At 45.4% G+C, this 25,036-nt stretch overlaps 1 protein-coding gene across 1 annotated transcript in view; it reads left to right on the forward strand.

Moving 5' to 3' along the window:
- Window positions 1-25,036, forward strand: part of med13a (mediator complex subunit 13a) — a 71,344-nt gene that overhangs the window by 40,366 nt on the left and 5,942 nt on the right. Inside the window, exons 5-23 of the mRNA XM_086307753.1 lie at window positions 4,297-4,485; window positions 4,597-4,791; window positions 4,906-5,068; window positions 6,338-6,448; window positions 8,233-8,988; window positions 10,571-10,787; window positions 15,163-15,193; window positions 15,583-15,704; window positions 15,893-15,977; window positions 17,203-17,414; window positions 18,010-18,206; window positions 19,896-20,812; window positions 20,977-21,144; window positions 21,606-21,829; window positions 21,981-22,170; window positions 22,506-22,908; window positions 23,055-23,286; window positions 23,496-23,687; window positions 24,343-24,566. Coding sequence (XP_086163879.1) covers window positions 4,297-4,485; window positions 4,597-4,791; window positions 4,906-5,068; window positions 6,338-6,448; window positions 8,233-8,988; window positions 10,571-10,787; window positions 15,163-15,193; window positions 15,583-15,704; window positions 15,893-15,977; window positions 17,203-17,414; window positions 18,010-18,206; window positions 19,896-20,812; window positions 20,977-21,144; window positions 21,606-21,829; window positions 21,981-22,170; window positions 22,506-22,908; window positions 23,055-23,286; window positions 23,496-23,687; window positions 24,343-24,566 — 4,828 coding nt within the window. The remainder of the gene's footprint in view (window positions 1-4,296; window positions 4,486-4,596; window positions 4,792-4,905; window positions 5,069-6,337; window positions 6,449-8,232; window positions 8,989-10,570; window positions 10,788-15,162; window positions 15,194-15,582; window positions 15,705-15,892; window positions 15,978-17,202; window positions 17,415-18,009; window positions 18,207-19,895; window positions 20,813-20,976; window positions 21,145-21,605; window positions 21,830-21,980; window positions 22,171-22,505; window positions 22,909-23,054; window positions 23,287-23,495; window positions 23,688-24,342; window positions 24,567-25,036) is intronic.

The following is a 25,036-nucleotide window of genomic DNA, read 5'->3' on the forward strand; positions in this document are numbered from 1 at the left end:
CGTTGTAATCCAATAAAAATCTACCAAATAGTACAGAATGATCCCAAACAAATGAAGCACAATAAATATCACGGTTGCCCTGTATCGGCTGCAGGACTTTATTACTTAAGACTTAAAAAACAAAACTGGATTCTCTGGATTTTGCTCTTCAAACAAAAGGCTTATTTTTACACTGAATCAACACATTATTGCAAATTTTCTGCTGCTTGTCATTGTAAGTTTTTCTGAAATAGATTACACAAGTCATTACAACAACGTGTCTGCTGCTGAGGACACAAACCACAAAGTTTAGAATTAAAGTTGATGAATTATTCAGTGTGAGAAAAATGTCAGAGCTGTAAATAAAATCACATTTAAAGTTTCTGCCTGTTTAAAAGTCCAGAGCTGTTCAACCCCACAGCCTCTTGAACCGTTGTTCCGGTCAAATTTATTTTCTTCTTTGGATTCAAAGTAACAGGTCACTCATGCAGAGTGGCAACTTTTATCTTACAGTTACTTTAGACTGTTGAACACGCATAAATGGATTTTAATAAAATACTAATACTGCTTGTTTACATCATTGTATTTTGCACAACTCTGTTGCTTGTGAAGCTCGCACACAAGAATTTCACTCACATGTGCTGTACCAATGTACCTGCACATGTGATGTGACAATAAAAGTGATTTGATTTGATTTGATTTGATGGTTAACAAAAGTGTAGAGATATATTTTTTCTGAATGAAATGGATCAGCAGTCTGTGTGTTCGGTGCTGTTTGTAAGATAAATCGTATGTGATCTTCTGTCGCGCTGTCTTTCGCTGCTCTTTGGCTCGCAGACAGCTCAATGAAAAGTCACACCCCATCCAAATGTTCGTGTAGCGACTTTAATATGCATAGTTTCATACTCGTGTAGGAAGAAAACAGATTGCTTTATGAATACAGTCATTAGATGTAAAACTGCTATCACACACCCATCCTGTTGATTCTTCTATTAGTAGAGAGGTATGAGTGTCGTGTCATTATCTAGTACTCGGCTCTTTCATTTGCATACTTTGCTGACTTGCCTCGAGTGTTCTCTCAGCAGCGTTGGACCGCACAAATGCGCTCGGCTGTGATGTAACGTGTCCCCCTGCACAGAGATGATGCAGAAATTAAAATCATGCATAGCTAAAATGAATGTTTTGTGGAAATTTGACAAACCAGCCCTCACGAGGCTTATCTTTATTTAATCTTTGTGCACCAATAAAAAATAAAAAAATAAACCCAGTTGGATGAGACGTTTTCCCAGAGGAAAAGTTTGCCGCCTTTACCTTTCTCATTTATGGCTGGATAGATGTGATGCAGCTGTCCTCTTTTTCTCTGTACGCCCCCTCCAGAGTAATAATAGTGATCACTTCCTCCATTCGCCACAGTAATTCCTGTACAGACGGCCCCTTTAGTGTCTCTAGAGACCTCATGAAGGGAGGTGATAATACCTCTCAGTTAAAGACGAGTACTTTAGATAAAAATAAAAAGACTATCAGAATTTAGCATGCAGATACGTATGGTGATGTTTATGGGGTTTTCCAGTTATTTAGAAGGATTATATTGCTCACCAGCTAAGAGTAACTTGCGACTGTTTTGTTAGTCTTTAAATACTTAAATGGCAATATCTCGCCGAGTTTCCATCCTGGTCAGGTAATTGAGGGCTCAAGGTTTTCAGAGATGCACACTGACACCTCTTCTCTTTTCACTGAGTGATAATGCTGCTGAGTACGCTCATACAAGTGATCCACAGGAGCAGTTTATTAGAATGATGCATTCGTTTTTGTAGCATTGGAAACACCCTCATGCAGCCCAGCTATGTGAAACTGATGCGTACACCTGTCTCTACTGTGAGAGCGTGTGTGTCTGTGTGCAGGTGTGCGTTTTCACCGCCGCAGTGTGTATCCTCCTGGCTAACCAAGCATAGCACCGAGAAAGGCCTGACTTCCATCCCCCTTTATCCATCTATCTGCCCCCCCCCCCACTCACCTCTGCCAGCTTGGTTTACTGCGCGGCAGAGCGCTCTGGCGGGCAGACCTCTCCAGGATGTGACCTCATAAAAGGGCGCAGAGTGAATGTAATGAACTCTCAGCCCATTACACTGATCTGAGCACATTTGACATGTCTTCAGGGAACCAGAGATGGACTCACAGCCAGAGAGAGGGGCAGGAGGGGTAGCTCGAGAGAGGGGAGGATGAGGTGCGGTGGCGATCAGGGGGAGGGGGGTAAACCATTTCCATAATTGTGCTGAATTTGATCTCTCCTCCACAATTGGCCCGAGGTCTTACGAGCGCGTGTGCGCACAGCAAGAAGTGCAGAAAAGGAAGGAGCAGGGCTGAATTTAATCAAGGTTAATGTGATCGTCCATAGCTGGATGTTGTCGTGCATCTCAACGTAAATAACCTTTTGTTCTTCTCTCTGTTGGGTTGTTTTCGCTGAGGTAGTGCGTTCTGTAGGCTGAAGCGAAACAGTACGCCGAGGGGCGTTCGGGGCTCGCGTCTAGATGACGTGTTTTTATAGCTTCTTTCTTTTTTTTAAATGCTCTGAGGTTCATTTGACAGTAAAAAACCAAAATAACATTATTCCTCCAAGTCACCTGACTTTGTCTGGTGAAGCTCAACATTGCTTCCAATCTGCTGCAGTGCTACTTATCTCCCACTGCCACCTGCCAGCGCCGTCCTTGAAATATCCCGAAGTGTCGGATCTGTTTGTCACTTTTTTCCCTTTGTGTCCAAACAGTGTCGTTTAAAGTTGTAATCCTTAAGATTTCAGCCCTGGTCAGTTTGATAACGGGCATGGTTGGCTTGTAAAAGCAAGTGCGGTTAAATGCTGCAGAATTCTTTGAGCCCCGACTTTGTCAGAAGCACAACAGAAGAGCAGCAAGTGAATCTGTTTAAAGTTGTACCAAAAACAAACTTGGATTGCCAGTCAAAAGTGAGGATAATCAGGGTGTGACTTCAAGTTTCACTGAAACAGGAAGCAGCTGTTCATCTTGTCCAGAAGTTAGGTGTACAGCCTGCTGCCCTCTGTGGTTGCTCCTGAGCCTTTTCCGTTTCTCCACGCGGTATTTAAAAGGATCCGCTTGCAACCAAACCTGCCACAGCATGTGATTGTTCTTGTTTCCTGTTGCTCCTTCATGATAAGTCCACAGTTGGAAGCTTTTGATGCAAAGAGCTGAAGTTAATGATTCATTGTAACTGCTTTTTAACCTCCTCGATCATTTTTTGCCCCTCGTGTGTTTACTCAGGTGGGTCACTTCGATCCTGCTATTAAAAGCTAACATATAGGTTTTTAAAAATTGCTTAATAGAAATGTGTTAAATGGCTGCTTCCAATAACCTACTGAACATAAATGGGACTTTATCTGCACATGCTCAAAGCTCCAGGCTCTTTCCTGGAAAGACTATTTGTGCACACAGGCTTTCTTTTTCTACCCTCTCCTTTTTTTCCATTGTCTCCTGCCATTTTCCTATCATGAAAGCTGTTCTGCAGTCCAGCCGCTCAATCAATACCTGGGGACAGAGGCCATCGAGTCTAGTAATGACATACTAGGAAGGCAGAGCAGAGAGGGACATTAACAAATGCTCACTCACACACCCACCAAGCCAGTCTGTTCGTAGAACCATTATACCCCCCTTTCCACATTTCAATGCATAATAGACAAAGAGAAAGGAGAATGGATGCATAGCAAGATGGTGTGTGTGTGTGTGTGTGTGTGTGTGTGTGTGTGTGTGTGTGTGTGTGTGTGTGTGTGTGTGTGTGTGTGTGTGCATGTTTCCAGTTGGTTTCTGTGTTCATACGTATGCATTATGCATGTTAGTTTATGGTGCTATCTGCATTTGGCTGATGGATGTTGGTCTGTTCTGTAAGCTGACTGATGGGCTCTCTCTGCCACTCTCATATGTCTGTGAGGTCAAGTGTGTTTGCCAAGGACTGGCCCCTTTTATAAGCCTCTGTTTATGGGCTCTGAGAGGCTGCTGCTTCTCAATAATTGGCGTCTGGAAAGGTCAGAGCGCTCCTGATTCGTCCAGAGATGGCAGAATGACAATGAAAGGAAAACACATGTACAAAGAAAGACGAGATGAATGATGTGAAGAATTTAGCGACAATAAGAACAGACAGGAAAGGAATCGCAAGTGGTATGGATTTAGAGAAAAAAGGGACCAGGATGTAATGGGAAAACAGGAACTAGTTTTTAAGTGTAGTTGTGGAAGATGTGATGCAGAATGGAAGATTCCCAAAGTTATGCTGACTCTTTCCTTCTTGCTGCTTTTCCTTCCTCCCCCTTTTTAGTGATCCTGAGTCCATTTGGTCTAAATGGAACACTGACTGGCCAGTCCTTTAAGATGTCAGACCCACCTACCCAGAAGCTGATTGAGGAGTGGAACCAGTTCTATCCCATCAGTCCCAGTGCCAAGGAGAACGTGTCAGAGGACATGGACTGGGAGGATGAATCTCTGGCCTCTGTTGAGGTCCTCGTTGGTCAGTATTTATTTTGAATCCACAATCTTAAGAATACCTTTTTCACGTGTAGAGTTTCTAGTTTAGTTTGACTGATTTGTGATCCTGAACTTTTTGCATGTTTTGGTTCAGGTGGTGTGCGTATGGTGTACCCAGCCTGCCTGGTGCTGGTACCCCAGTCAGACATCCCTGTTGTGACCCCTGTGGGGTCCTCCCACTGCACTGCCGTCTACTCGGGTGGCCACCAAGTGCCTGCTTCCCAGCGAGAGCCCGCCATGTCTTTGGTGACACTCACCCCTCCCACATCACCCGAAGAGGCGCAGACAGGTAAAGACATAAGACTCCTGCTGAGTCCTAAGTTGAGGATTTCTCTTAACATGACTGGAAGAATTTGTCATCTTTTGTCAAATGGTCTGTTAACCTTCCTCTTTCCTTCCCCAGTGGACTCTCACTCGGCTCAGAAGTGGGTTAAGATGCCTTCATCATCTGATGCGTTTAGCGTGGACAGAACAAGTCACCACGGAGGAAAGATTCCACGCCGGCTAGCCAGTCAGATGGTGGAGCGTGTCTGGCAAGAGTGCAATATCAACCGAGCCCAGAACAAGTACGTGTGACATTGTGCAGAGTGCTTAAACATGAAAACTGCCACTAGGTATGCCGTAATGGATGCATCACCTATCAGTTACATTGGCTTTGCTCTCAATCAGACTTGTTTGTCTTCACCGTATGATTATGGGAAAATATTTGACAGTAAATTCAATTTAATTTTATTTACACAGCACCAAAGGCACTTTATAATGTAAGGTAGAGCCTACAATAATACATACAGAGAAAAACCCAACAATCATATGACCCCCTATAAGCAGCACTTGGCGACAGTGGGAAGGAAAAACTCCCTTTTAACAGGAAGAAACCTCCGGCAGAACCAGGCTCAGGGAGGGGCGGGGTCATCTGCTGTGATTGGTTGGGGTGAGAGAAGGAAGACAGGATAAAGACATGCTGTGGAAGAGAGACAGAGATTAATAACAAGTGTGATTCAGTGCAGAGAGGTCTGTTAACACAGTGAGTGAAGAAGAAACACCCAGTGCATCATGGGAATCCCTCAGCAGCCTACACCTATTGCAGCATAACTAAGGATTCAGGGTCACCTGATCCAACTATATGCTTTAGCAAAATCAATCTAGACCCGTGCATTAACTGGTACAAACATGGTCACTGATCATTCCTGGTTAAAAACGTATTATTTCAATATATGTGATGAACAGGAAGAAACCTCTGGCAGGATAAGAGGAGCAGTTACCTCTGTACAGAAATACTGAGTGTGTATTACAGCGAGTTGTGTTTATATACGTATATAAAATGTAGATAAAACTGAAGATCTGATTATTGCTTATTTGATATTAATTAGAAATATCATAAATAACCACATTACTTGCACAGACATAGATGAATTATTCTGCTACATTTCTGTCTGCTTTTTATTATTGATTAAACTCTGAGTTCTGAAGAAAACCGGACAGATATAAATGTCGGTAGTCAAGTAATAGCTTAAAGTTTTAGGCCTTGGGTTGTTTTTATTATTCTACAGCAGTGACTCTGACACGTTGGGTGCACCTTGGGATCTGTTGCCTCTTGACCAAGCACAAAACGTTGCCTATCGTTAGCTGTCAGCCAAACCATTACCGCTCCAAGGAGGGTGATAAAATCAGCCGTGGCTCAAAGCTTTTACCAATCGCTGCTGTATGTGAAAGAAAAATGGCATCAAAAGTGGATGGGGCTGTTCACATAAATGCTGCTTGAAAGAATTGGGGAAATTGAAAAGTCTCAATAGAATTTCGTTTCGACTTTTTATTTATTTATTTGAACTCCCTAGGCGAAAGTTTCCAGCTGCAACCAACGGTACCTGCGAGGAGGAGCCAAGTGAGAAAGTGGGAACCTGGGATTTTGTGGAGTCTTCACAGAGGTCGTACTGCAGCTGTTCGAGGTCAGTCGATGTGCAGTTCACACAGGTATTGCTCATATGTGTGCGCTCAAAGACATTTCAAAGAGGTTACATGGAGTCCACAGGGCTTTGAACACCGGCGCAGAGGGCCGTACTCAGCAAAATATCTGCAAGTTACATCTGCGTCTGGACTTTGACAAGCATATTATTCTTCACATTTTTCAATTTATCACTATTTTGTGTAAGCGACAGCCGTGGCGGGGCTGAAACCTCTGCTGGCTTGTGTGTTTCTGTAAGTCGGACGTTTTTATTCCCGCACTGACTGGAGTGATTTCAGGCGGAAAGAATAGTTTGACCTCTGATGTAGCTGTTGAGGGTGGTAAATGGAATGTGTGTTGTTAATGTGAACAAATAAGCTCAGATCATGTGTTTGCCCTGGTGTTTTATCAGTCTGAATCAGCCCAGCTGTCCTTATAAAGTCCTCACTGAACAACCTCCTCTGTATTTATTTAGGATAAAATAACACACCCATCATATGCATTAATATCATTTTGCATGCAGTAGTCTAACACCTTGTAAATGCTATTCTTTGTTTGCTTATGCCTGCAGACGGTTAATATTTGTCCTCTCTGGTTAATATATAGACATTCTTGTCTATCACATTTTATTTAATGACAGTTTTTAGATCATCGTAAACAGCATGCTGCTATGTCTGCGTCCCATGATCATCATCTTCTCTGCCTCCTGATAAACTGCAGATACAGGCAGCTGTTTAATCCGCTGAAACGCAAGCCTGACCACTCCAGTCTGCACATCTAACCAGTATACTCTATGCCTGGATGCTTGACTGGTTTTGTCAGAAGTCCAAACCAACTGAAAGAAAGTCCTACTTTGTGGTTGATAATGAAGCGCTATCTAAAGTGGATCTGTGTGCGTGTTTGGGGAATCCTCTGCACCGGGCTCGTGCACCTTGGACTGCAGATGAGCAGAGTGAATTGGGCCAGTCAGCTGGAGCATGTTAATTTGTTGGAAAGCACCCAACTCTTTGGCAGCACATAAATGGGAAGCTGTGCGTTGCCAGTTTTACTGTCCATTAGCTTTGTTTTGTAGATGGAAGCCATACGTGTCTGTTTATGTTGACAGCTGAATGCGAGGTCACACACAAAGCCTGCTTATTAAAGAGGGACACTGATGTGTAAGTGTTGCTTGCAGCGTGAGTGCTGAGCCGTCAAAACGGAGGGTAAAAGATGACCTCAGACTATTTTTCTTTGAAACGTGTCTGATGGGATGTAGGAGCCAGGTGATACCAAGGTGAGGTACGGGAGAGGGGCTTTGGTGAGGTGGGTGTTCTAGCAGGTCATGGCCCTGGTGAATCCTTCATATATTTTGTGTCTTTTCTTCTGACAGCACTCTGTGAATGTGCTTCATTAATTTCTGTTTGGCTGTCTGAGGAAAATACAATATTGATGTTTTAGAAGATGATTTTTTTTCATGCCATCAGTTTGACTGTGAATAATTAAAAAATGTATGACTATGCATTAGCCTTTGTGGTTTAGCTGTTACAGCTTTACTCTGGAGCTGATCCGTGAAGTGTTCTCTGCTAATTGTGTTGGGATAAATTTGGGGGGCGGTGCTGCCTTGTTGCTCGTGAGCATAATTGGGCTAATTGATGTTTTATAAGAGCAACGGATGCGATGGCTTAAAAGGAAGTTTCACACGAGCTGCACAACTTCTCGTAAAAGACTCTCTGTATGTGCGAGTGTTTTGCTCCTTGTCATCAGTACGTCACGGTCTCACTGCATTTCCCTGTTTTTGCTCTCCTGCAGATACAAATTAGTTAAGCAGCGAACAGCCAATAACACGGGCCAGCCTCAGTCAGCTGGCCAGCCATCCCAACCTCCGACCAAGCACAAAACTGGAGGAGAGAAGCCAGAGAAGGGTGACAAGCAGCAGAAAAGACCCCAGACACCCTTCCATCATCGCAGCCTGGCCAGCGACGAAGCCTCCATAGACACAGAAGCAACAGCTGGACAAAGGTTGGCCCTGAGGAGTCAGGATGGAGCAAGATTTCCTAGTATTCGCTCTGCAGATGTATCTGCCATCCAAAAAGCCCCCCAGCTCCACAGTGGGGGCGTTAGCACTGGGCCATCAGAACAGGCCAACTCCCCTCAGCCCCCACCACTTAGTCCCCACCCCTGTGAACGCAGTGAGGAGTCAGGGGAGGGCATGAAGAACCCTTCGACCCCCAATAGCCAACACTTTTACCAGCCGCAGCCGGAAGCTTGCCTGGTCGGGGTGAAGGGCAGCAGCGAGGAGCAAGGAGGGCCAGAGGCTCTGAATCAGCACTTCCAATCCCATCAACCCAACCCCCACCCCGGAACCTCAGCCTACTCCGAGCCTCCTGAGCCTACCGTGTATGTGGGTGCAGCGATCAACCTGGAGGACGACAGCTCCCACGCACCATGGAGGTTATTCAACTTACCCCGAAGGAAAGAAGCCGAGCTGCCCACGCCGCTGCTGCCTGGAGACAAGTTGAGAGAGGAGGCAGCCGCATCACAAGACAACCTGGTGTCGGTCACAGAGTGAGTGGCAATTACACTTCAGTCCCCGTTCAGTGGCCTCTGTTTGGGAAAGCCAGCTATCCCAGCTTTCCTACTTTGTATACGGTGCCAGTGAGCCGCTTTGAAGCACTTTCAACAGCCCAGAAAAAAATAGTTTAAAAAAAATAATAACACATCTGCCTCCTCTTTCCTCACCCTTGCTGCCCCTCCTATTCCTCCTGTTCAGTGTAACACTTAGCTACACACAGCTTTGTGACCTTTTGACTTCATACATCACCAATATGCAGGGCTAGCACTACTCAGTGATTCCTTCACACAAGCACAAGAGAGCAATGAGGGAGAGAGTAATGATGGAGTTGGATAAAGATAAAACACTGCTAATGTAATAGAGGTGGAGCTGATAAAAGTACTATCTGCTGGTTATCAGTTTAGCAGGTTCTAGAGAGCATTTGACTGAGCTGCAGCTGCTAGTGAGGTATCACAGATAGTGGCAGCATGAAGATAAGATAAGATAACTCTTTATTGTCATTGCACAGTCATACATAGTACAGTAGTACAATGAAATTGGAAAAACTGTCCTACGTCGGCACTACATATAACACAACACGACACGATATGACACATCACAACGTAACAAACAACACAACACAGTATATTAACTTAGTATAAAAAAGAAGAATAAGTGTATGTGTATTGCACACTGTTATTATTGCACATTAATTATTATTGCACCTTGTTATAAATATAAATATTATTGTTATCGTTTTAAACATTGTTACCTCCCCCTAAAAAGTCCAGGGAGGTATCCAGTCAGGTCAGCTATTTACATTGATCAGGGCTGTTGCCCTGTTGTAAAAGCTGTCCTTGAGTCTATTTGTTCGGGACCTCAGCAGCCTGAACCTCCTGCCAGACGGCAGCAGCTTAAACACCCGGTGTCCTGGGTGTGTGCAGTCCCGTAGGATGCTGCGTGCCAGGGTGAAGACCAGGGTGGCCAGAGAGGGAATTATCAGGGAAGTTATGCAGTCCTGAGTGGGGCCGGCCACTTGGATGGCCTATCCTAGCTGTAATCCCCCCAGCTACAGCTCTGAATATTGGCTAAGCTGTGACCCAGGTCACTGCACACCATCACCTTGCATCAAAGCTGGACAGGCGTGATAGGAGGACAGAAAAACACAGTTGTTGCTGGCAGGGAAGACCAAGGATAACGCCTTCTTCTCCGTGTCATCCCGGGCTGTTACATATGATGAACACGTAGGCCAGAGTCCGAGCTACAGAAGAGTTTTTGATGAGTGATGCAACAGGTGATAGTTCTGTGTGTCAGAGCCACCGTGTTCTCATAAAGCCAGCAGAAATGTAATTGTCTGACAGCAAACAGGAGGCTTCTTCTGCACGACGGCTGTCGGAACCAGTTGCAGTCACTGCCATTTCTGTAACTCCAGTAAAAAACACTGGTACATGATGTCACACCAAAACAGAGCAGATGGGGCAGTGTTCTTCTCTCACCCTGTTCACACACAATCGCAATCATCAGTTAGACTGCTACTTTATGAAGATCTTTACATTAAACACTAGGAGTCACTGCGTTTTTTTATCCCCTATCCAGGGTGATGTCTACGTCTAAATGGCCACTCAAGGTTTCCGAAGAACGCGTGCAGATGTATCGAGCCAGGAGGAACCAGCATCTTGCTGCTGCTGTAACAGATGGAGATCACGAGCCTGAGGTCGACCCCTACGCCTTTGAGGAAGGAGATGTCAAGTTCACATTCTCCAACAAGAAGGATAAGTCAGGCGGGGAGCGGGAGCCAGGAAAGAAACACAAGGTAAGGCCAGCCAAGTGGAGGAGCGAGGAATGCTCCTCAGCTGTTAGCAGGATATTCATACGGCTTTACTGCGCGCTGTAATGGATGCATTATGCCGACCTTGCTGTAAAAATGGCCCCTTTTGCTTATTGTTCTTCTGACAAGAACATCAGACAGTAAGCTGTAAGCTCTGCCTGCTCTCTATTACATTTTCTCCTATATGTCCATTACTTTATTTAGATGCATTCAGAATAGATTTTGCAACATTTTCAGAACTGAAAAAGTGTCACTTTCTGTGAATGCAAAATTACCTTTTGCACAAGTCACCCACAAGGTACGCTGCAAACCAGCTCTGCCATGTGCCATTTATTGGATGGTCTTCATTCTCTGATTTAGATCAAATTGCTTATTTGTGTAACAGTAATCTTTACAGTTATAATTGTAACTGTTGCAATCTAGATCTAAAATAGAACCTCTAACTGTGACCAGCACGGTATCCACAACATCCTGTTATTATCATTTACTCACTTTCTTGTCTCCATATTTGTGTCTTGAGCTCTGTTTGCACAGGACAGGGACACTGACAGCACGTTGTACTAATAGTTTGTAAGGTGAAAATGCAGAGGGGAATGATCATGTCCTGAACATCGTTATGATTTTGGTGTTTTTCTTTTTTTGTCGTTGTTGTCTTCACTACATTTCCCATCAGTCTCTTTTCCTTTGTCAGATTTATGGCTGCTGTGCTGGTGAAAAAATGAAAGTTTACACTTACAAAGTCAGGTGGGCACAGACTGGAGATCTATTCACAGATAAAGCGTAAATGATTATGGGAGATGAGATGGGTAGTAGGGCTGCACGATTTAGCATAAAATGAGAATCACGATTTTTTGGCTTAGAATTGAGATCACGATTCTCTCACGATTCTCTTTTCCAGTATAAATATTTATTGCACTTATTAACTGCACATCAACTTCGTAACAGTTGAGACTGAACATAAAAACAATAAATAAACATAAAAACAATAAATAAACATAAAAACAACAAATGTCTCACGTTTTGTTGTTGTCCTGCTTGAAATTCCGTCTCCACCGTTGCTCGACGCTGCGTGTACAGAGCAGGTAGTGCAACAATAGAAAAGTAGTTGCGGGACGGCACTGTGTAGCGTTTGTCTAGGGTGTTGATCGTTTTCCTAAATCCCTCGTTTTGCACAGTGTTGATGGAGCCATATCTTTGGTCAGGTGATAAGTGATAGCCTCCGTAATTTCTTTGTGCCTGCGGGAGTTCGACGGGTAAAGGGAAGCGCTGTATAAGGTTCCCGTTATTGATGTTTGGGTGGTTGACCGGGACGGATTTTCTCCTGTCACTTTCTCGTCATCCCTGACGTGCTCTCCGTTGTTTTTTCCTGCTAATTTTAGCATCACACGGCACAGCTTCTGTATCACGTGGTATAAGGCTCCGCCCTTGTCATTTGTTGAGCAGGAAGAGTGAGCGCTTGTTTTCATGCAGAGTACGTCCCGGATCAAAATGCGGTACAATCGTCGTCGTCTTTTTTTTTTTTTTTTTTTTTAATCGTTGTCATTTAGAAATGAGATCGCACATAAGTATGAATCGAGATCGCGATTTTCTAACGATTAATCGTGCAGCCCTAATGGGTAGCGTGCACTCTTTTCACAGGCCCAGCTTATTTAGCACAATATTATGTCTGCAGCTTGTAGTTGTTTAGCGCCAAATTTCAGACTTTGCTTATCTCCGTGAAAGTGTCGCAAAACACACAAATGTTGCTGGTAGTTTGTAAATCCCATGAAGTCTCCCAGTCGCACTGATCCCATGTAAAAAGGACTTGTTCCAAAAAAGAAAATTCCTTGTTGGTTTTAATATAAATTCATTTTATTCTAAACAACTTGTAACTGCAGCTTTAATATAAATGAGGAGTAAAAACTGCATGAAGTGACATTAAATATAAATAGTCGAGGCATGTTTGAGGATTAAATGTGCTTAGCTGCTTTCCTCTGATCATCGTAATGATTATAAACCTGAGTCAGCAGATATTCCTGTCAAAGGCAGATTATCACGTGAGACTTTTATCGTGATTTATCTGTGGATTTGTCACCTTGAAGTCCAGCTAGTTTTAATGCTGGTTTACCTGCTTAGAAAACAGCTGTGCGAGGCGGTTTGGCTGCTTTTAGTTGCTCTTGTAGCCGCAGTCCATCGGCTATATTACAGAAAGCTGCAGTAACAGTTTGAAGAAGGCGTGTTGGTGCGAAGCCTTTTTGAGCATCACCGCTTTATTCCAAGCCGTCTTTCACTTAGTTGCCTGGGGTGAAAAAGGGACAAGAGGGCTGATTTTAAGATCCGGGAGCAGGCGAGTTAGAAAATAGGCCATCCGCATCCTCAGCAACGCTGCACTAAAAATAACAGGGCAACCACTTTCTGCATGCATCCGCTTTCACTGCCAAAGTCTAAATGAGCAGGAAACCATTCCTGAATCACTATTGTTGTTTGCGCCCAAAGGAACACCAAATAGTTAGCCTCTCCAATTTCCTTTGAGTTGTGTTTTTCCTATTTGATCTGCCCTCTTCCTCCTTCCCCTCCTCGCTGTGTTCTCCTGCTCTGCTTCCGCCTCTGCGGCTTTTAGCTTCGGTTCCAGAGAAGGGCCACCTGTTGGCTGGTACGATTTTGAAAGGGAGATTCGATGTTTGTGTCCCCGTCCCCAGCGGGACGTCACAGTGCCACAAACCCGACTCACTGAAGCGTTGAGCCTTAAAAAGCGCACTCAACTATTTTCCTTCTCTTCTGTCTGGTTACGACCCCGCTGCACGCCCCCGATGTGTGCAGAAATGTGAGGGTGAAGGCAGCTCTCGGTGGAGTGAAGTCTCTTAAGAGCACTGTGTGCAGTGGAGCTCTCCCTCTGTCTGTCTGCTTTACTTTGTGTGTGCACATCCACCACATGCTCTGCGTGTGAGCGTGCACTGGTTATTTCTTAAACTAATAATTTTGTTGTCTTTCGGTTTGTTTTTGTTGTTGTTTTTTCCCCTTGAGTCATTCATCGTTGTAGCTGCAATGAATTTCACCTCCTACCTCAAATCAAATCAAATCACTTTTATTGTCACATCACATGTGCAGGTACATTGGTACAGCACATGTTAGTGAAATTCTTGTGTGCGAGCTTCACAAGCAACAGAGTTGTGCAAAATACAATAATGTAAACAAGCAAAATACAAGAATGGCTGCATCTGAAACTAATAAATATATGTACAATATATAATAGTATATGCATTTCTGGATGTGTATACTAAATATTTTTCTACGTGTGTGTGTGCGTGTGTGTGCGTGTGTGTGTGTGTGTGTGTGTGTGTGTGTGTACACATATTTTACAAATTAAATAGAGTAAACAATAAATAAAATACATAAAAATATAAAGAGTTGAGACATGTGCAAAACAGTGGCATTACTGTACAGTATGGAGTGCCACATATTTAATCTAAACCTTCAGAATCTGCCTGTGAAGGTTAACTTTACTGTGTCAAATTAAATCTTAATGTGAGATTAAGTCATTATTTTAATAACACTTATTTGTCGAGTCAGACATATTTACTGCTCATCAGACTATTAAATCACTTACTGGCGACTCGTCTTGTGAGACGGAGAAGAAAGCTGGGCTGCTTTCGAGTCTTTTGCCAGATGCTAACACACCTTCCCACCCAAGGCTACGCTATTGATAAGGGGTTAAGGTGTCTTTGCCGCCTATAGATTGCAGCCTTGGTGGGGATGTTGTGCGCTGCCCTGGATTGGGCCTCTAAGGGAGACAGATTAAAGCCTGCGTTACTCAGAGAAAACCCTGGAGCGTAATGAAATCAATGGCCGGGACATAACATTGCTGTTCCCCTCTCAAACTGCTCAGCACACAGTGTACACACAACACGCCACAAGAGCACGCTGGCACAGAAGGCCAGGCCTCCCAGATATCGATGTCTGTGTAGGAGCCTAACAGGCCATTCCTTGGATCGTGATTTCACTCTGGGCTGCACTGGAAATCTTATTTGCCTCAGCAGACACGAGAATCTACCGCTCCCCGTTTGTCTGCCTCTCTCACTGTACTTTTGTTATTGATAGGTTGAATTATTTTGCACATTGATTGGATAAGGTAGCATGTGGCTTTTGAAATGGTTCTCTTTGTGTTTTTGTAGTTCATCAACTTTATTTGTACATTTTCTGAATCACAGTTTTGGGCTTAAAAGATTTGACACGCCTATAACCATGCAGTTGTGTGAGAATTTCATTGATATCGGTGCAATTTAATTTGAGAATATTGTTTAATGAAGCTATGAAACAGCGTGTCAGTAACAGTTCAGTGTTTGTGTTGTTCTAAGCAGCCAATCTCTTTTCTCTCTCACAGGGTGAGGATGGAGGGACCGGCCCATCAGATGGTAAGCAGCCTGTTTCCAGCATCACCCCAACACACTCAGTTGTACTGTTGCTCTCAGAAGACCGACATAGTAACTCCAGCGTTTTTCATTTTAGTATTCAGATGGATTTTGGCGAGCCACCACAGTGACTGAAACCTGTTAGCTACATTTCCAATATGTCAATAGAAATTAATTTACCAAATAAGTAACATTCATTCTCAATTACTTTTAATTTAAATCTCATATAACAGATTTGTCATGCTGAAAGCATTTCACTAATTGAATTTTTGGAGAATTCTAACGAAACGATCACAGCTCAGAGCAACGTTGCTGCCTTCAGTGGATTCTCAAACAGCCGCCGTCTACTTGTGGAAAGAGAGAAGTATTTACAGCAGTGTTTGTGTGCGCAGACCCTCAGCGTGCAGCGCCTCACAACCGCGTGACTTCCACCAGCCTGATCCACGAGACGGACCTGGTGGTGTCCATCAACGACCTGGACAACCTCTTCAACTCAGATGAGGATGAGCTGGCGGTCAGTAGAGATCTTGAGTGTGGTTTTGTGTGTCTTTCACTTTTGTGCCAGAGCAGTGGTACCTCTGGTATTTACAAGCCATTTGTGTGTGACTAATACCAGGAATGAATTAATAGCTATATTTACTGACTCAAAAATACCGACTTAATCAGGTGTTTTATTCTTTTTCGTCCCTCTCCCTCCTACAGCCGGGTTCCAGGCGACCGGTGAATGGAACGGACGGGATATTTGGCAACAAGGAAAACAAATCATCCATCTTGGATCCTGTACCCTGTATGTATCGCTCAGTCTCCCACCACTGTCTCTCTTGCCCCCCGTTAATGTGCCATGCCTCCCTAGGCTCCAAACACAGATGTAGAATCAGATTGGTCGCACCTGTGAGGCCCCTGAAAATTAAGGATTATACACTGAGGTTTTGCCAGAAGCCACCTGAGACATAAACACAGTATTCCCCACGCTTGGTATTCAGCTGAGGTTAAAGGTTTCATATCCTTTAATCCACTAAATGAAGTTCATGTTTTACAGCTCAAACACAGTTGTTGCTCAGACTGGATTTGGCCACCTAGTGGTGAAAAGTGTGACTGTTCGCTACCAGACAGCTTAGAAACCTGCTGCTGCTGGAAGTTATTGGTTTGTTAGTCTGAGGTCAGCTGCAGCTGAGATTTTCTAAGCAACAAAAACAAAATATGTTTCTGTTGCTTAGTGTTGGTTGGAGCACTGGGACACTAGAGCCTTTTAAAGATGCTGTATATTTCACTGTGAGGAAAATTGGTCTCAGATCAACCGTTGTCTTTAGTTTTATGTACAGCCCAGGGCCGTGGCCTTTACTTTAAATTGTGTGTGGTCTCCCAGATGCATCTCACAATAGCAAAAGTAGTTAGTTGTTGGATATTCCCTCAGCATACTGTGGCCATCTATTTATTTAACCAGGATTCTGCTGCAGACTTATCTTTATGTAAATGCAAGACATGTAAAAAGGAGCTGCTGGTTTCACTATCATCTACCTTTGCAACAGCTGAGTTTCAACAGCCCAGCTGAATTCTGAAAATAGTCTTGCATTGAATACCTAATGCAAATGCAAACTTTTCCTCACATGAGGGTGATAGTCCTGTTAGAGGAATGTAAGGAATTAGACATTCATTGGTTTGGTAGTCACATAGCTATAGCTGCCTGTAGCACCACCATGGCTGTCATATTTGATTACAGAAACATAAAACATGCATCAGCAGGCAGAACACTTAGTAACACTTAAAGCTAAAATTGAAACATTTTTTGTGAAGCTATTTCCGTAGTTACTATCTTACTAAATGGTTTGTGAAGTGCGGTTTAAACATAGGATACAGACCTATAATTACTTGTATCCCCAGTGTAAGCTGTGTGATAACAGCAGTAGTCTTGCAATAGACGTTTGCCTTAAACCTCCTGCATTTGTTCCTCTTCAGACACGTTATAGCCTCAGTCTGACCTTCATCGTTACCCTCTGGTTCTTCTATTCTAGGTTCAGATCATCTAATCCAGATGTTTCCCACGCCTCCCTCCCTGGAGCAGCACATCATGGGATACTCACCTATGAACATGTGCAGCAAGGAGTACTGCACCATGGATCCCAGCACGGGCATGACAACAGTGGAAGGCCCTTCAACTCTAGGAGGGCACTTCAAGATTGAGGTGGAGGAGAGCTTCTGTAGCCCTAAGCCATCTGAGATCAAGGTGGGTGTGAGACTTACAGCTGACTGACTCTGTAGGGAGGATTTACTGCCAGAAACTGTAGATGTCAAAGCTGGTGATTATTGGTGGATTTGGTTTTTAAAACAGATTCGGAATCAAGGGCCCATACCACAATGCAATCTGCTGGATACCAAGAGCAAGAACAGCAATCTTTTGTTGTGATGCACAGAATTTAGAATTTCTTGTCTGTCGTGCTTCAGAGGTCTCTTCTTGTAGGGTGATCTAAACGTGCAAAAACATCTACTAGAAAATAAGGAAAAATGATCTTTTTTAACAAAAATGTAACTGGCCCAGTATCAAAGTAATCTAGTGATGCAAATATTGCAAACGGGATCTGGCCAGCACCAGTATGTCCTGCCTGTGCATGCATCTGATTTCATTTTCTGCAGCACGTCCAAACAGAACATGCAAACTGTCAATACAATAACTGTGTATCAGGTAATATCTGAATGTGAAAAGAAGCTGCCGCAGGATTTGTTTGGGATGCTTGTCATTCATCTTTTGGGTGTTTGTTTGTGGCTACCCCGCCCCCAAAGGACCAGACACAGTGATGCCTTATTTTCTGTCCATTTTGCAGGACTATTCTTTTGTGTACAAGCCAGAGCTGTGTCAGCTATTTGTAGGCTGCTCCATGTTTGCCCCGCTGAAGACATTGCCCAGTCAGTGTCTCCCACCTATCAAAGTACCAGAGGACTGCATCTACCGACCCAGCTGGACCATGGGCAGGGACATGCTCAACTCCGTGCCTGTGATGACCTACCTTAACAAGGACAGGTATGCTGCTCTGTTTCTGTGATATTATTTGGATGTTTACCTTCAGGTGTGACTCTGTAGGTCTTTTTTTCTCTCTGTCTTTTGACAGTCAGTTGAACTAATTCAGATATGTCAGCCTGTTTGAAAGAATTGTTCTGATTCAGGGCTCTAGTTGAGTGTGGTGTGCGAGGAAGTGTGTACCCTGCTCTCTGTCTGTCCACACAGCCTCTGGTCTATCCCTGGACACCACCTTAGCAGTCAGCTCAATTTCCCATGCATGGCTGCCTCAGGCGGAGCAGGGATCCGAGTGTAAAATGCCTTCTTGGTTGAAGGCGAGGATTATAACCGCAGTGGTGAGATGGGCCCCCACAGCGGCTCCATGCCACCTAGCTGCTCATAGCAGCGTGCCGGCTATAGTAGATCTGTCAGTGCTGCTGTTGGCTACACACATGCAGCTCTGCTATTTTCCACACAAACATGGAAACTTATTTCTGACCGTTTGGTTTTTCTGCCTTTCTTCGGTCGACCCTCACATTAGCTTTGTGTTTGCTGATTGCTATCTAGGCTCTGTTGCTCCTCTTTTACAATGATGCACTTCTTATTTCAGTATTAACCAGTGTTACTTTACTTTGTGTGTTTGACTAATACATGCATATTGATAAACTGCATAACAAACCATGTAATTTTCTATAAATAATAAAAACCCTTTAAAGCAAATGACTGAACTGGACCAAACGCTAGTTGTTAAAGATACGAGACGCGTTGCTTTTTACTTACAGGAAGTGCTCTTTCTCAGCTGGAAAGGTTGACTGATTTTTTTTTTTAATTGTTTTTTCCACAAGAAGTCATTTTTTTAAAGCAGAACTAATTGCATCTGCGGGGTTATACTGTCGCCTGATGATGCAGATCATTTAAGAACATTTCTCTCTCGAGTACACTGGAGCATGACTGCAGATGTAGAGCATAACAAGCAAAGAAGGTGGTCAGTGTTTTTGGTTTAAATATTTGAATAACTGTAACATTAGTAAGGTTTTGGTTTAAGTTATTGGAACGCTAAGTTGAGCCTGAGTGGGTAGACAGAGGTGTCTATAAGCACTTTGTATATTGTTGCTATGGTGCTGCCTTGCCATCTGCATCCCATGGCGACTGTGTCCCGGCTGGAGAGTGTTGTGCTGGGACTTCCTTCTAATGGGTCTGCGCCAGGAGCTGTTCCCCCGACATGCAGCTAGGGACACGATGTGCTCACCCACCCCCACCCTTCTCTGGCTCTCTCACACACTCTGTCTCCCTCTGCTTCCTCACAGTTGCTTGCAAACCCAAAAATGTCCTCACCTCAGAGGGACGCTTGCTGAAATGTTTATTGAATGTCTTCTCCCTCTGCTGCCTTTTTTTGTTTCGCAGTCTCTCCCTCCTGCATTCGTGTTCCCTCATGTGTAAACATGTGTCTGAACCCACTCTGCGTTCCTTATTGTACTGCCTTATTACTCAAATTGTCTTCGCAAATTCAGCAAGACAGGTGGATGGCAGTATGCTGTTATCTCAAGCGGTGTACTGAATGTTACTGATCTGGCACCCAAGAAGAACCATGTTTTGCATACAACTGTGTGGTGTCTCCCATATCTTTGCACCGCAGTTAGACCCTCTGTCCAGGGGACTCGTGTACGTGAGACGGATCTAATTTGTGTTCTTTAATTTCTCTGCGTTTCTCAGTAACATCCCCAGTGTGGGCAGCACCATGGACCAAGAGTACACCCCTCAAACCCAGACGCCTTTCATGATCAACAGCGCTCCACCAAGTAACAGTGGTGGCACCGGCATCCTGCCCTCACCCGCCACCCCCCGCTTCTCCGCCCCTACCCCACGTACGCCTCGCACCCCCCGCACGCCACGTGGCCCCTCCAGCGTCCAGGGTTCAATCAAGTACGAGAATTCTGACCTCTGCTCCCCAGCGGCGTCAACCCCCTCCACCTGCCGACCGCTGAATTCGGTGGAGCCGGCCACGGTACCCTCCATCCCCGAGGCCCACAGCCTCTACGTCACCCTCATCCTCTCCGAGACGGTCATGAACCTCTTCAAGGACTGCAACTTTGACAGCTGCTGCATCTGCGAGTGCAACATGAACATCAAAGGAGCGGATGCGGGCGTGTACCTGAGCGACCCGGTCAGCGAGGCCCAGAAACTTTGCAACTGTGGCTTCAGCGCCGTGGTCAACAGGCGCTATGGGAACGGCTCGGGCCTCTTCCTGGAGGACGAGCTGGACATCATCGGCCGCGGCACGGACATCAGCAGAGAGGCAGAGAAGCGCTTCGAGGAGCTGCGGCTTTCCTCGCTGGAGAGAAATGGAGCCGGGAGAAGCGACCATATCTCGGACGAGCTGATTCTGCTCCTGCAGGATCAGTGCACAAACCCCTTTTCACCCATTTCAGTTCTGGAGCATGACGCAGTGACTCGGGGGCCAGGCGGGGCTCCTATACCCCCATGTGTACGGGTAGAGGAGAGGGACTACCGCAGCGACTGCTACATGGCCATGGAGCACGGCAGGCAGTTCATGGACAACATGTCAGGTGGCAAGGTGGACGAGGCGCTGGTCAAGAGCACCTGTCTGCACAACTGGGCCAAACAAAATGGTGAGGACGTAACGCCTTCAAGAACCTGCTTTTTTAATAGTTTTTGTTTTGAGAAACAAAATAATTGTTCTTTAAACACCATGTTTAAAGTCCATGGTTTGTTTCCCCCCCGTAATGTTGGTGTTGTGATGAATCTCTGTCTCCTGTGTTCACCTGTCCTCCAGCAGTGGACGTGAGTGCGCTGTGCTCTCAGGATGTGCTGCGGGTGCTGATGTCCCTGCAGCCCGTACTCCAGGATGCAATCCAGAAGAAAAGGACGGTGCGGTCATGGGGCGTTCAGGGTCCCCTCACCTGGCAGCAGTTCCACAAGATGGCTGGACGGGGCTCTTACGGTAAATCCCGTGTTAAACTCTGAGACCTCGCTGCTATTCACGCGACGCTATTAGCGATTGACTGTTTTCGTTTCCTGATACAGAAGATGAAGAGGTGTCAGACTGAGTAAAATCCCTGAATCTTGCTTGTCTGAGTGCAAAAGTGCTAACTGAAAAGAATTGCCGGTCAGATCCTTAGTTTGTAGCATAAGGATGATTAAGAAACGTTGTGGATGACGTTTGAATCTCGAGGGAGCAAAGCTCTGGAGACCGTCACATCAGTAGTGGGTGAAGCCCCTCTGCTGTGGTTCTGCTGGGAGGAGCTGTCACGTTGCTGGGTGACCTCACAGTGAAAGTTTGAATGTGACAGCTTACCAGTTAACTATTTTCACTCTTTGGTTTATTTCTTGTTGCTTTCGGCTTCTTTCCACCCACGCTTGGTTTTACCTTCACTCTTCTCCTGTTTCCCATCACCTCCACAGGCACAGACGAGTCCCCGGAGCCTCTACCCATCCCCACCTTCTTAGTGGGTTATGAGTATGACTTTGTGGTACTGTCTCCATTTGGTCTGCCCTACTGGGAGAAGCTGTTGCTGGATCCCTTCGGCTCCCAGCGGGACATCGGCTATCTGGTTGTTTGTCCTGACAACGAGGCTCTGCTCAGTGGTGCCAAGACCTTCTTCAGAGACCTCACCGCTGTTTATGAGGTAAGGATTAAATGTCCATACGATGCCCCTTTAGTTTGTCACCACACAACAACTACTCTCGGCACTTTCTTTAGCTAAATCAAACTAATGAAAGTAAATCTATGTATCATACTCTGTTTTTCACACGCCGCCATTATCCATTTTCCTCCAGTCATGTCGTCTGGGACAGCACCGGCCCATTTCCAAAGGCTACGCTGATGGCATCGTCCTTGTTGGTGGCAACGGAGCCAAGACCCCCGTGGATCAGCCAGTCAGTGATTGGTTCCTCAAGGCTGCCAGCAGCAACAGTGACACCTTCGCTAAGCTCAAACTCTATGCACAAGTGTGCCGCCACAACCTCGGTACGTTACGCTGACATTTCCTACCACGTGCTTGATTCTGTGTGGCTGCTGGTTGTTCTGGTGGATAATATGGTTCATTCAGCTCTTTGGTGCTGAATTTCCACCTTTTAACACCTCTTGATGTAGTTATTAATATATTGCTATGTGATAAAAAGGCTGGCTGGAGAACCTTGACTGCTTGAAAGCGAGCAGAGCTTCCAAAGAAGCGTGATCAGAGTAGGAGGATGTTGAAAAGTAGTAAATGGAGTATCATTTTTTATTTTCAGTCTGCTTTATCTTATTGATAAAAGTCCAACGATGTGCGCTCTTCTTTCCTGTGTTGTTTCTCGATGCAGCTCCATACCTCGCATCACAGGCATTAGACAGCTCTCTCCTTACGCAGCCCAGCCCCACACCCTCATCCAACCAGTCATCATCCACACAACTATCTAACTCCACCTCCAGCACAGCCAGCCAGCAGGCTTCAGTGAACGCCGCTGGCTCCACTGTTCCCAGCAGCAGCGGGCCCTCCAACAGCTCTGCGCCCTCCAACAACCTCGTGACATCGTCAGGCCAGACCGGCAGCACGATACCTGCCAAGCCCGGCTCCTTTCCCCCCTTTGGGAGCATGGGCGGCCAGGGCCAGGGAGGCGGCCCCCAGAGTGGACAGCTGGGACAGCAGGCTGGTACCCAGAATACCGGTGCCTCGGGGGACAACTCCAGCAGCCAAGCCCAGGGGCCCACAGAGCCCCCCGAGAGGTATTGTCAGAACACAAAAGCCCTCATACATCCAACAGAAAAGTATTAATACTAAACACTTTCATGCAAAAAAATAAAGTTTAGCATTTATGATCTAAAGCGAATAAGTTGGCTGAGCGTAAAATGAGTCCTTGTATTTTCTGTAGCACTTTGGAGCGAGAGAAGGTGGGAGTGCCCACGGATGGGGAGTCCCACGCTGTCACGTACCCACCTGCCATCGTTGTTTACATTGTGGACCCCTTTAGCTACGAGGAGGCGGACAGGGGCGCGGGGCCAGTGCCCGCACAATCCAGCGTGTGGACGCTGGGTCTGCTACGCTGCTACCTTGAGATGCTTCAGTCGCTGCCTCCACACATCCGCAATTCTGTTTCTGTACAAGTAAGTAGATTTCAAAGGAGAGGTCCTGCATGTTGTTTTGATTTCATTCTCATCGTGGGAACTGCAGTGTTGTTCCACAACCATAACATGTGTGCTACTTCCCACTTTTCATGTTGCATGTAAAGAAGCATTGGTAAAGAGTTTAGAGTTTGGTTACCTGTCATTTTAAAAACTTTGTGTCCCTTTCGTTCTCTTCTGTTAAACCTCAGATTATCCCATGCCAGTACCTGCTTCAGCCAGTGCGAGGTGAAGACCGTCATATCTACGCCCAGCACCTCAAATCGCTCGCATTCTCAGTGTTCACTCAGTGCAGACGGCCACTGCCCGCCTCCACCAACGTCAAATCACTGACCGGCTTCGGCCCGGGCTTGGCCATAGACACTGCACTGAAGAGCCCGGAGGTAAATGCAGCAAAAGCCAGGTTGTAGGCGTTGTCAAACTCACAGTGCTCTCTTTTGGTCCTGTGAGTTAGTGTTATTGTCCGGGTATCCTCCTTTCTCTGATCGATCGAGAGCAAAGAGAGGGTGGCACTCCGACCCCAGCAGCAGTGTTTCAGGCCAAACATGAACCTGACCTGATGTGGTCCAGCCTCGAGCCCCAGCTGTGTTGAGTGTGCAACCAGAAAGAAATAGTTTTCAGACTTAACCATCCCCAGAGGGTTTTTTTTTTTTTTTTTTGAAACTGGAACCGGACCAAAGGAACTTGTAACCCTCTGCTCCTCCAGAGTTTTCTTTCCATTATGTGCTTGGCTAGCTCCCTGAGACCTTCATAATGGGATCTTGACTCCCAGTTTAGACAAAGGGGTGCTTTAGATCAGGACCTAATTCAGCTGACTTCCTTCCTCACAGCAATGCTACCTTTTCCTTTTATACACTGGAAAGCCTTGAAGTACCTTGGAGAAACAACTGGGATATGGGTGGGACAATGGGACAGACACATTAGCATATTTATCCATAAATAATATGGGAAGTCAGCCAAGACAGAAGAGATCTAGTATTTATCCTTTGGTGCAGAAGAGGTGAAACATAAATCCTGAATCTTTTTTTCCATCTGCAGAGGCCAGAGTGTCTGCGTCTGTACACGCCGCCGTTCATCCTCGCACCTGTGAAGGACAAGCAGACAGAGCTGGGGGAGACGTTTGGAGAGGCCTCGCAGAAGTACAACGTGCTATTTGTAGGTTACTGTTTGTCCCACGACCAACGGTGGCTTCTGGCTACCTGCACTGACCTGTATGGGGAACTGCTGGAGACCTGCATCATCAACATAGATGTACCCCACAGGTAGGACTGCATCAGCGTTACAAACCTGCCATCTTCACAGTTTGGACCGTGGCATGTTTTTATGAAACAAAACCTGGCTGTTTAATATTACTCTACACAAGTGTTTAACCTCGATGTCACTCAGGGTGTCTGCTTCATATCTAATCTGCACGACGCTTAGCACTCAAATTTAGACAACAGGCAAGAGGTTCAGCTTAGAGCTGGGCGATATATCGAGTTTTTAAAACATATCGATATATTTTTATACGAGATATAAGATGTGACAATATCCTTTATATCGATATAGTCTATGTTACGTTATAATTATAGTTGTGGAGCCGCAAGTTTGCCTCTCTTTCGTCCACTTTTGTCTCTACGCAACGTTACTCCGCCTCGCCTTCACTGAAGACAACTCCCCCTCCTCCCCCATTGCTTCACGTGCAGGAAGCGACAAGATGGACACGGCAAATCTCCGTTAACGAGTTACTGCG

This window comes from Aulonocara sp. 'chitande type north' Nkhata Bay, linkage group LG10, assembly GCF_057382095.1.
Source record: "Aulonocara sp. 'chitande type north' Nkhata Bay isolate Kocher_YH1m ecotype deep benthic linkage group LG10, A_spYH_male_GT1.1, whole genome shotgun sequence".
NCBI lineage: Eukaryota > Metazoa > Chordata > Actinopteri > Cichliformes > Cichlidae > Aulonocara > Aulonocara sp. 'chitande type north' Nkhata Bay.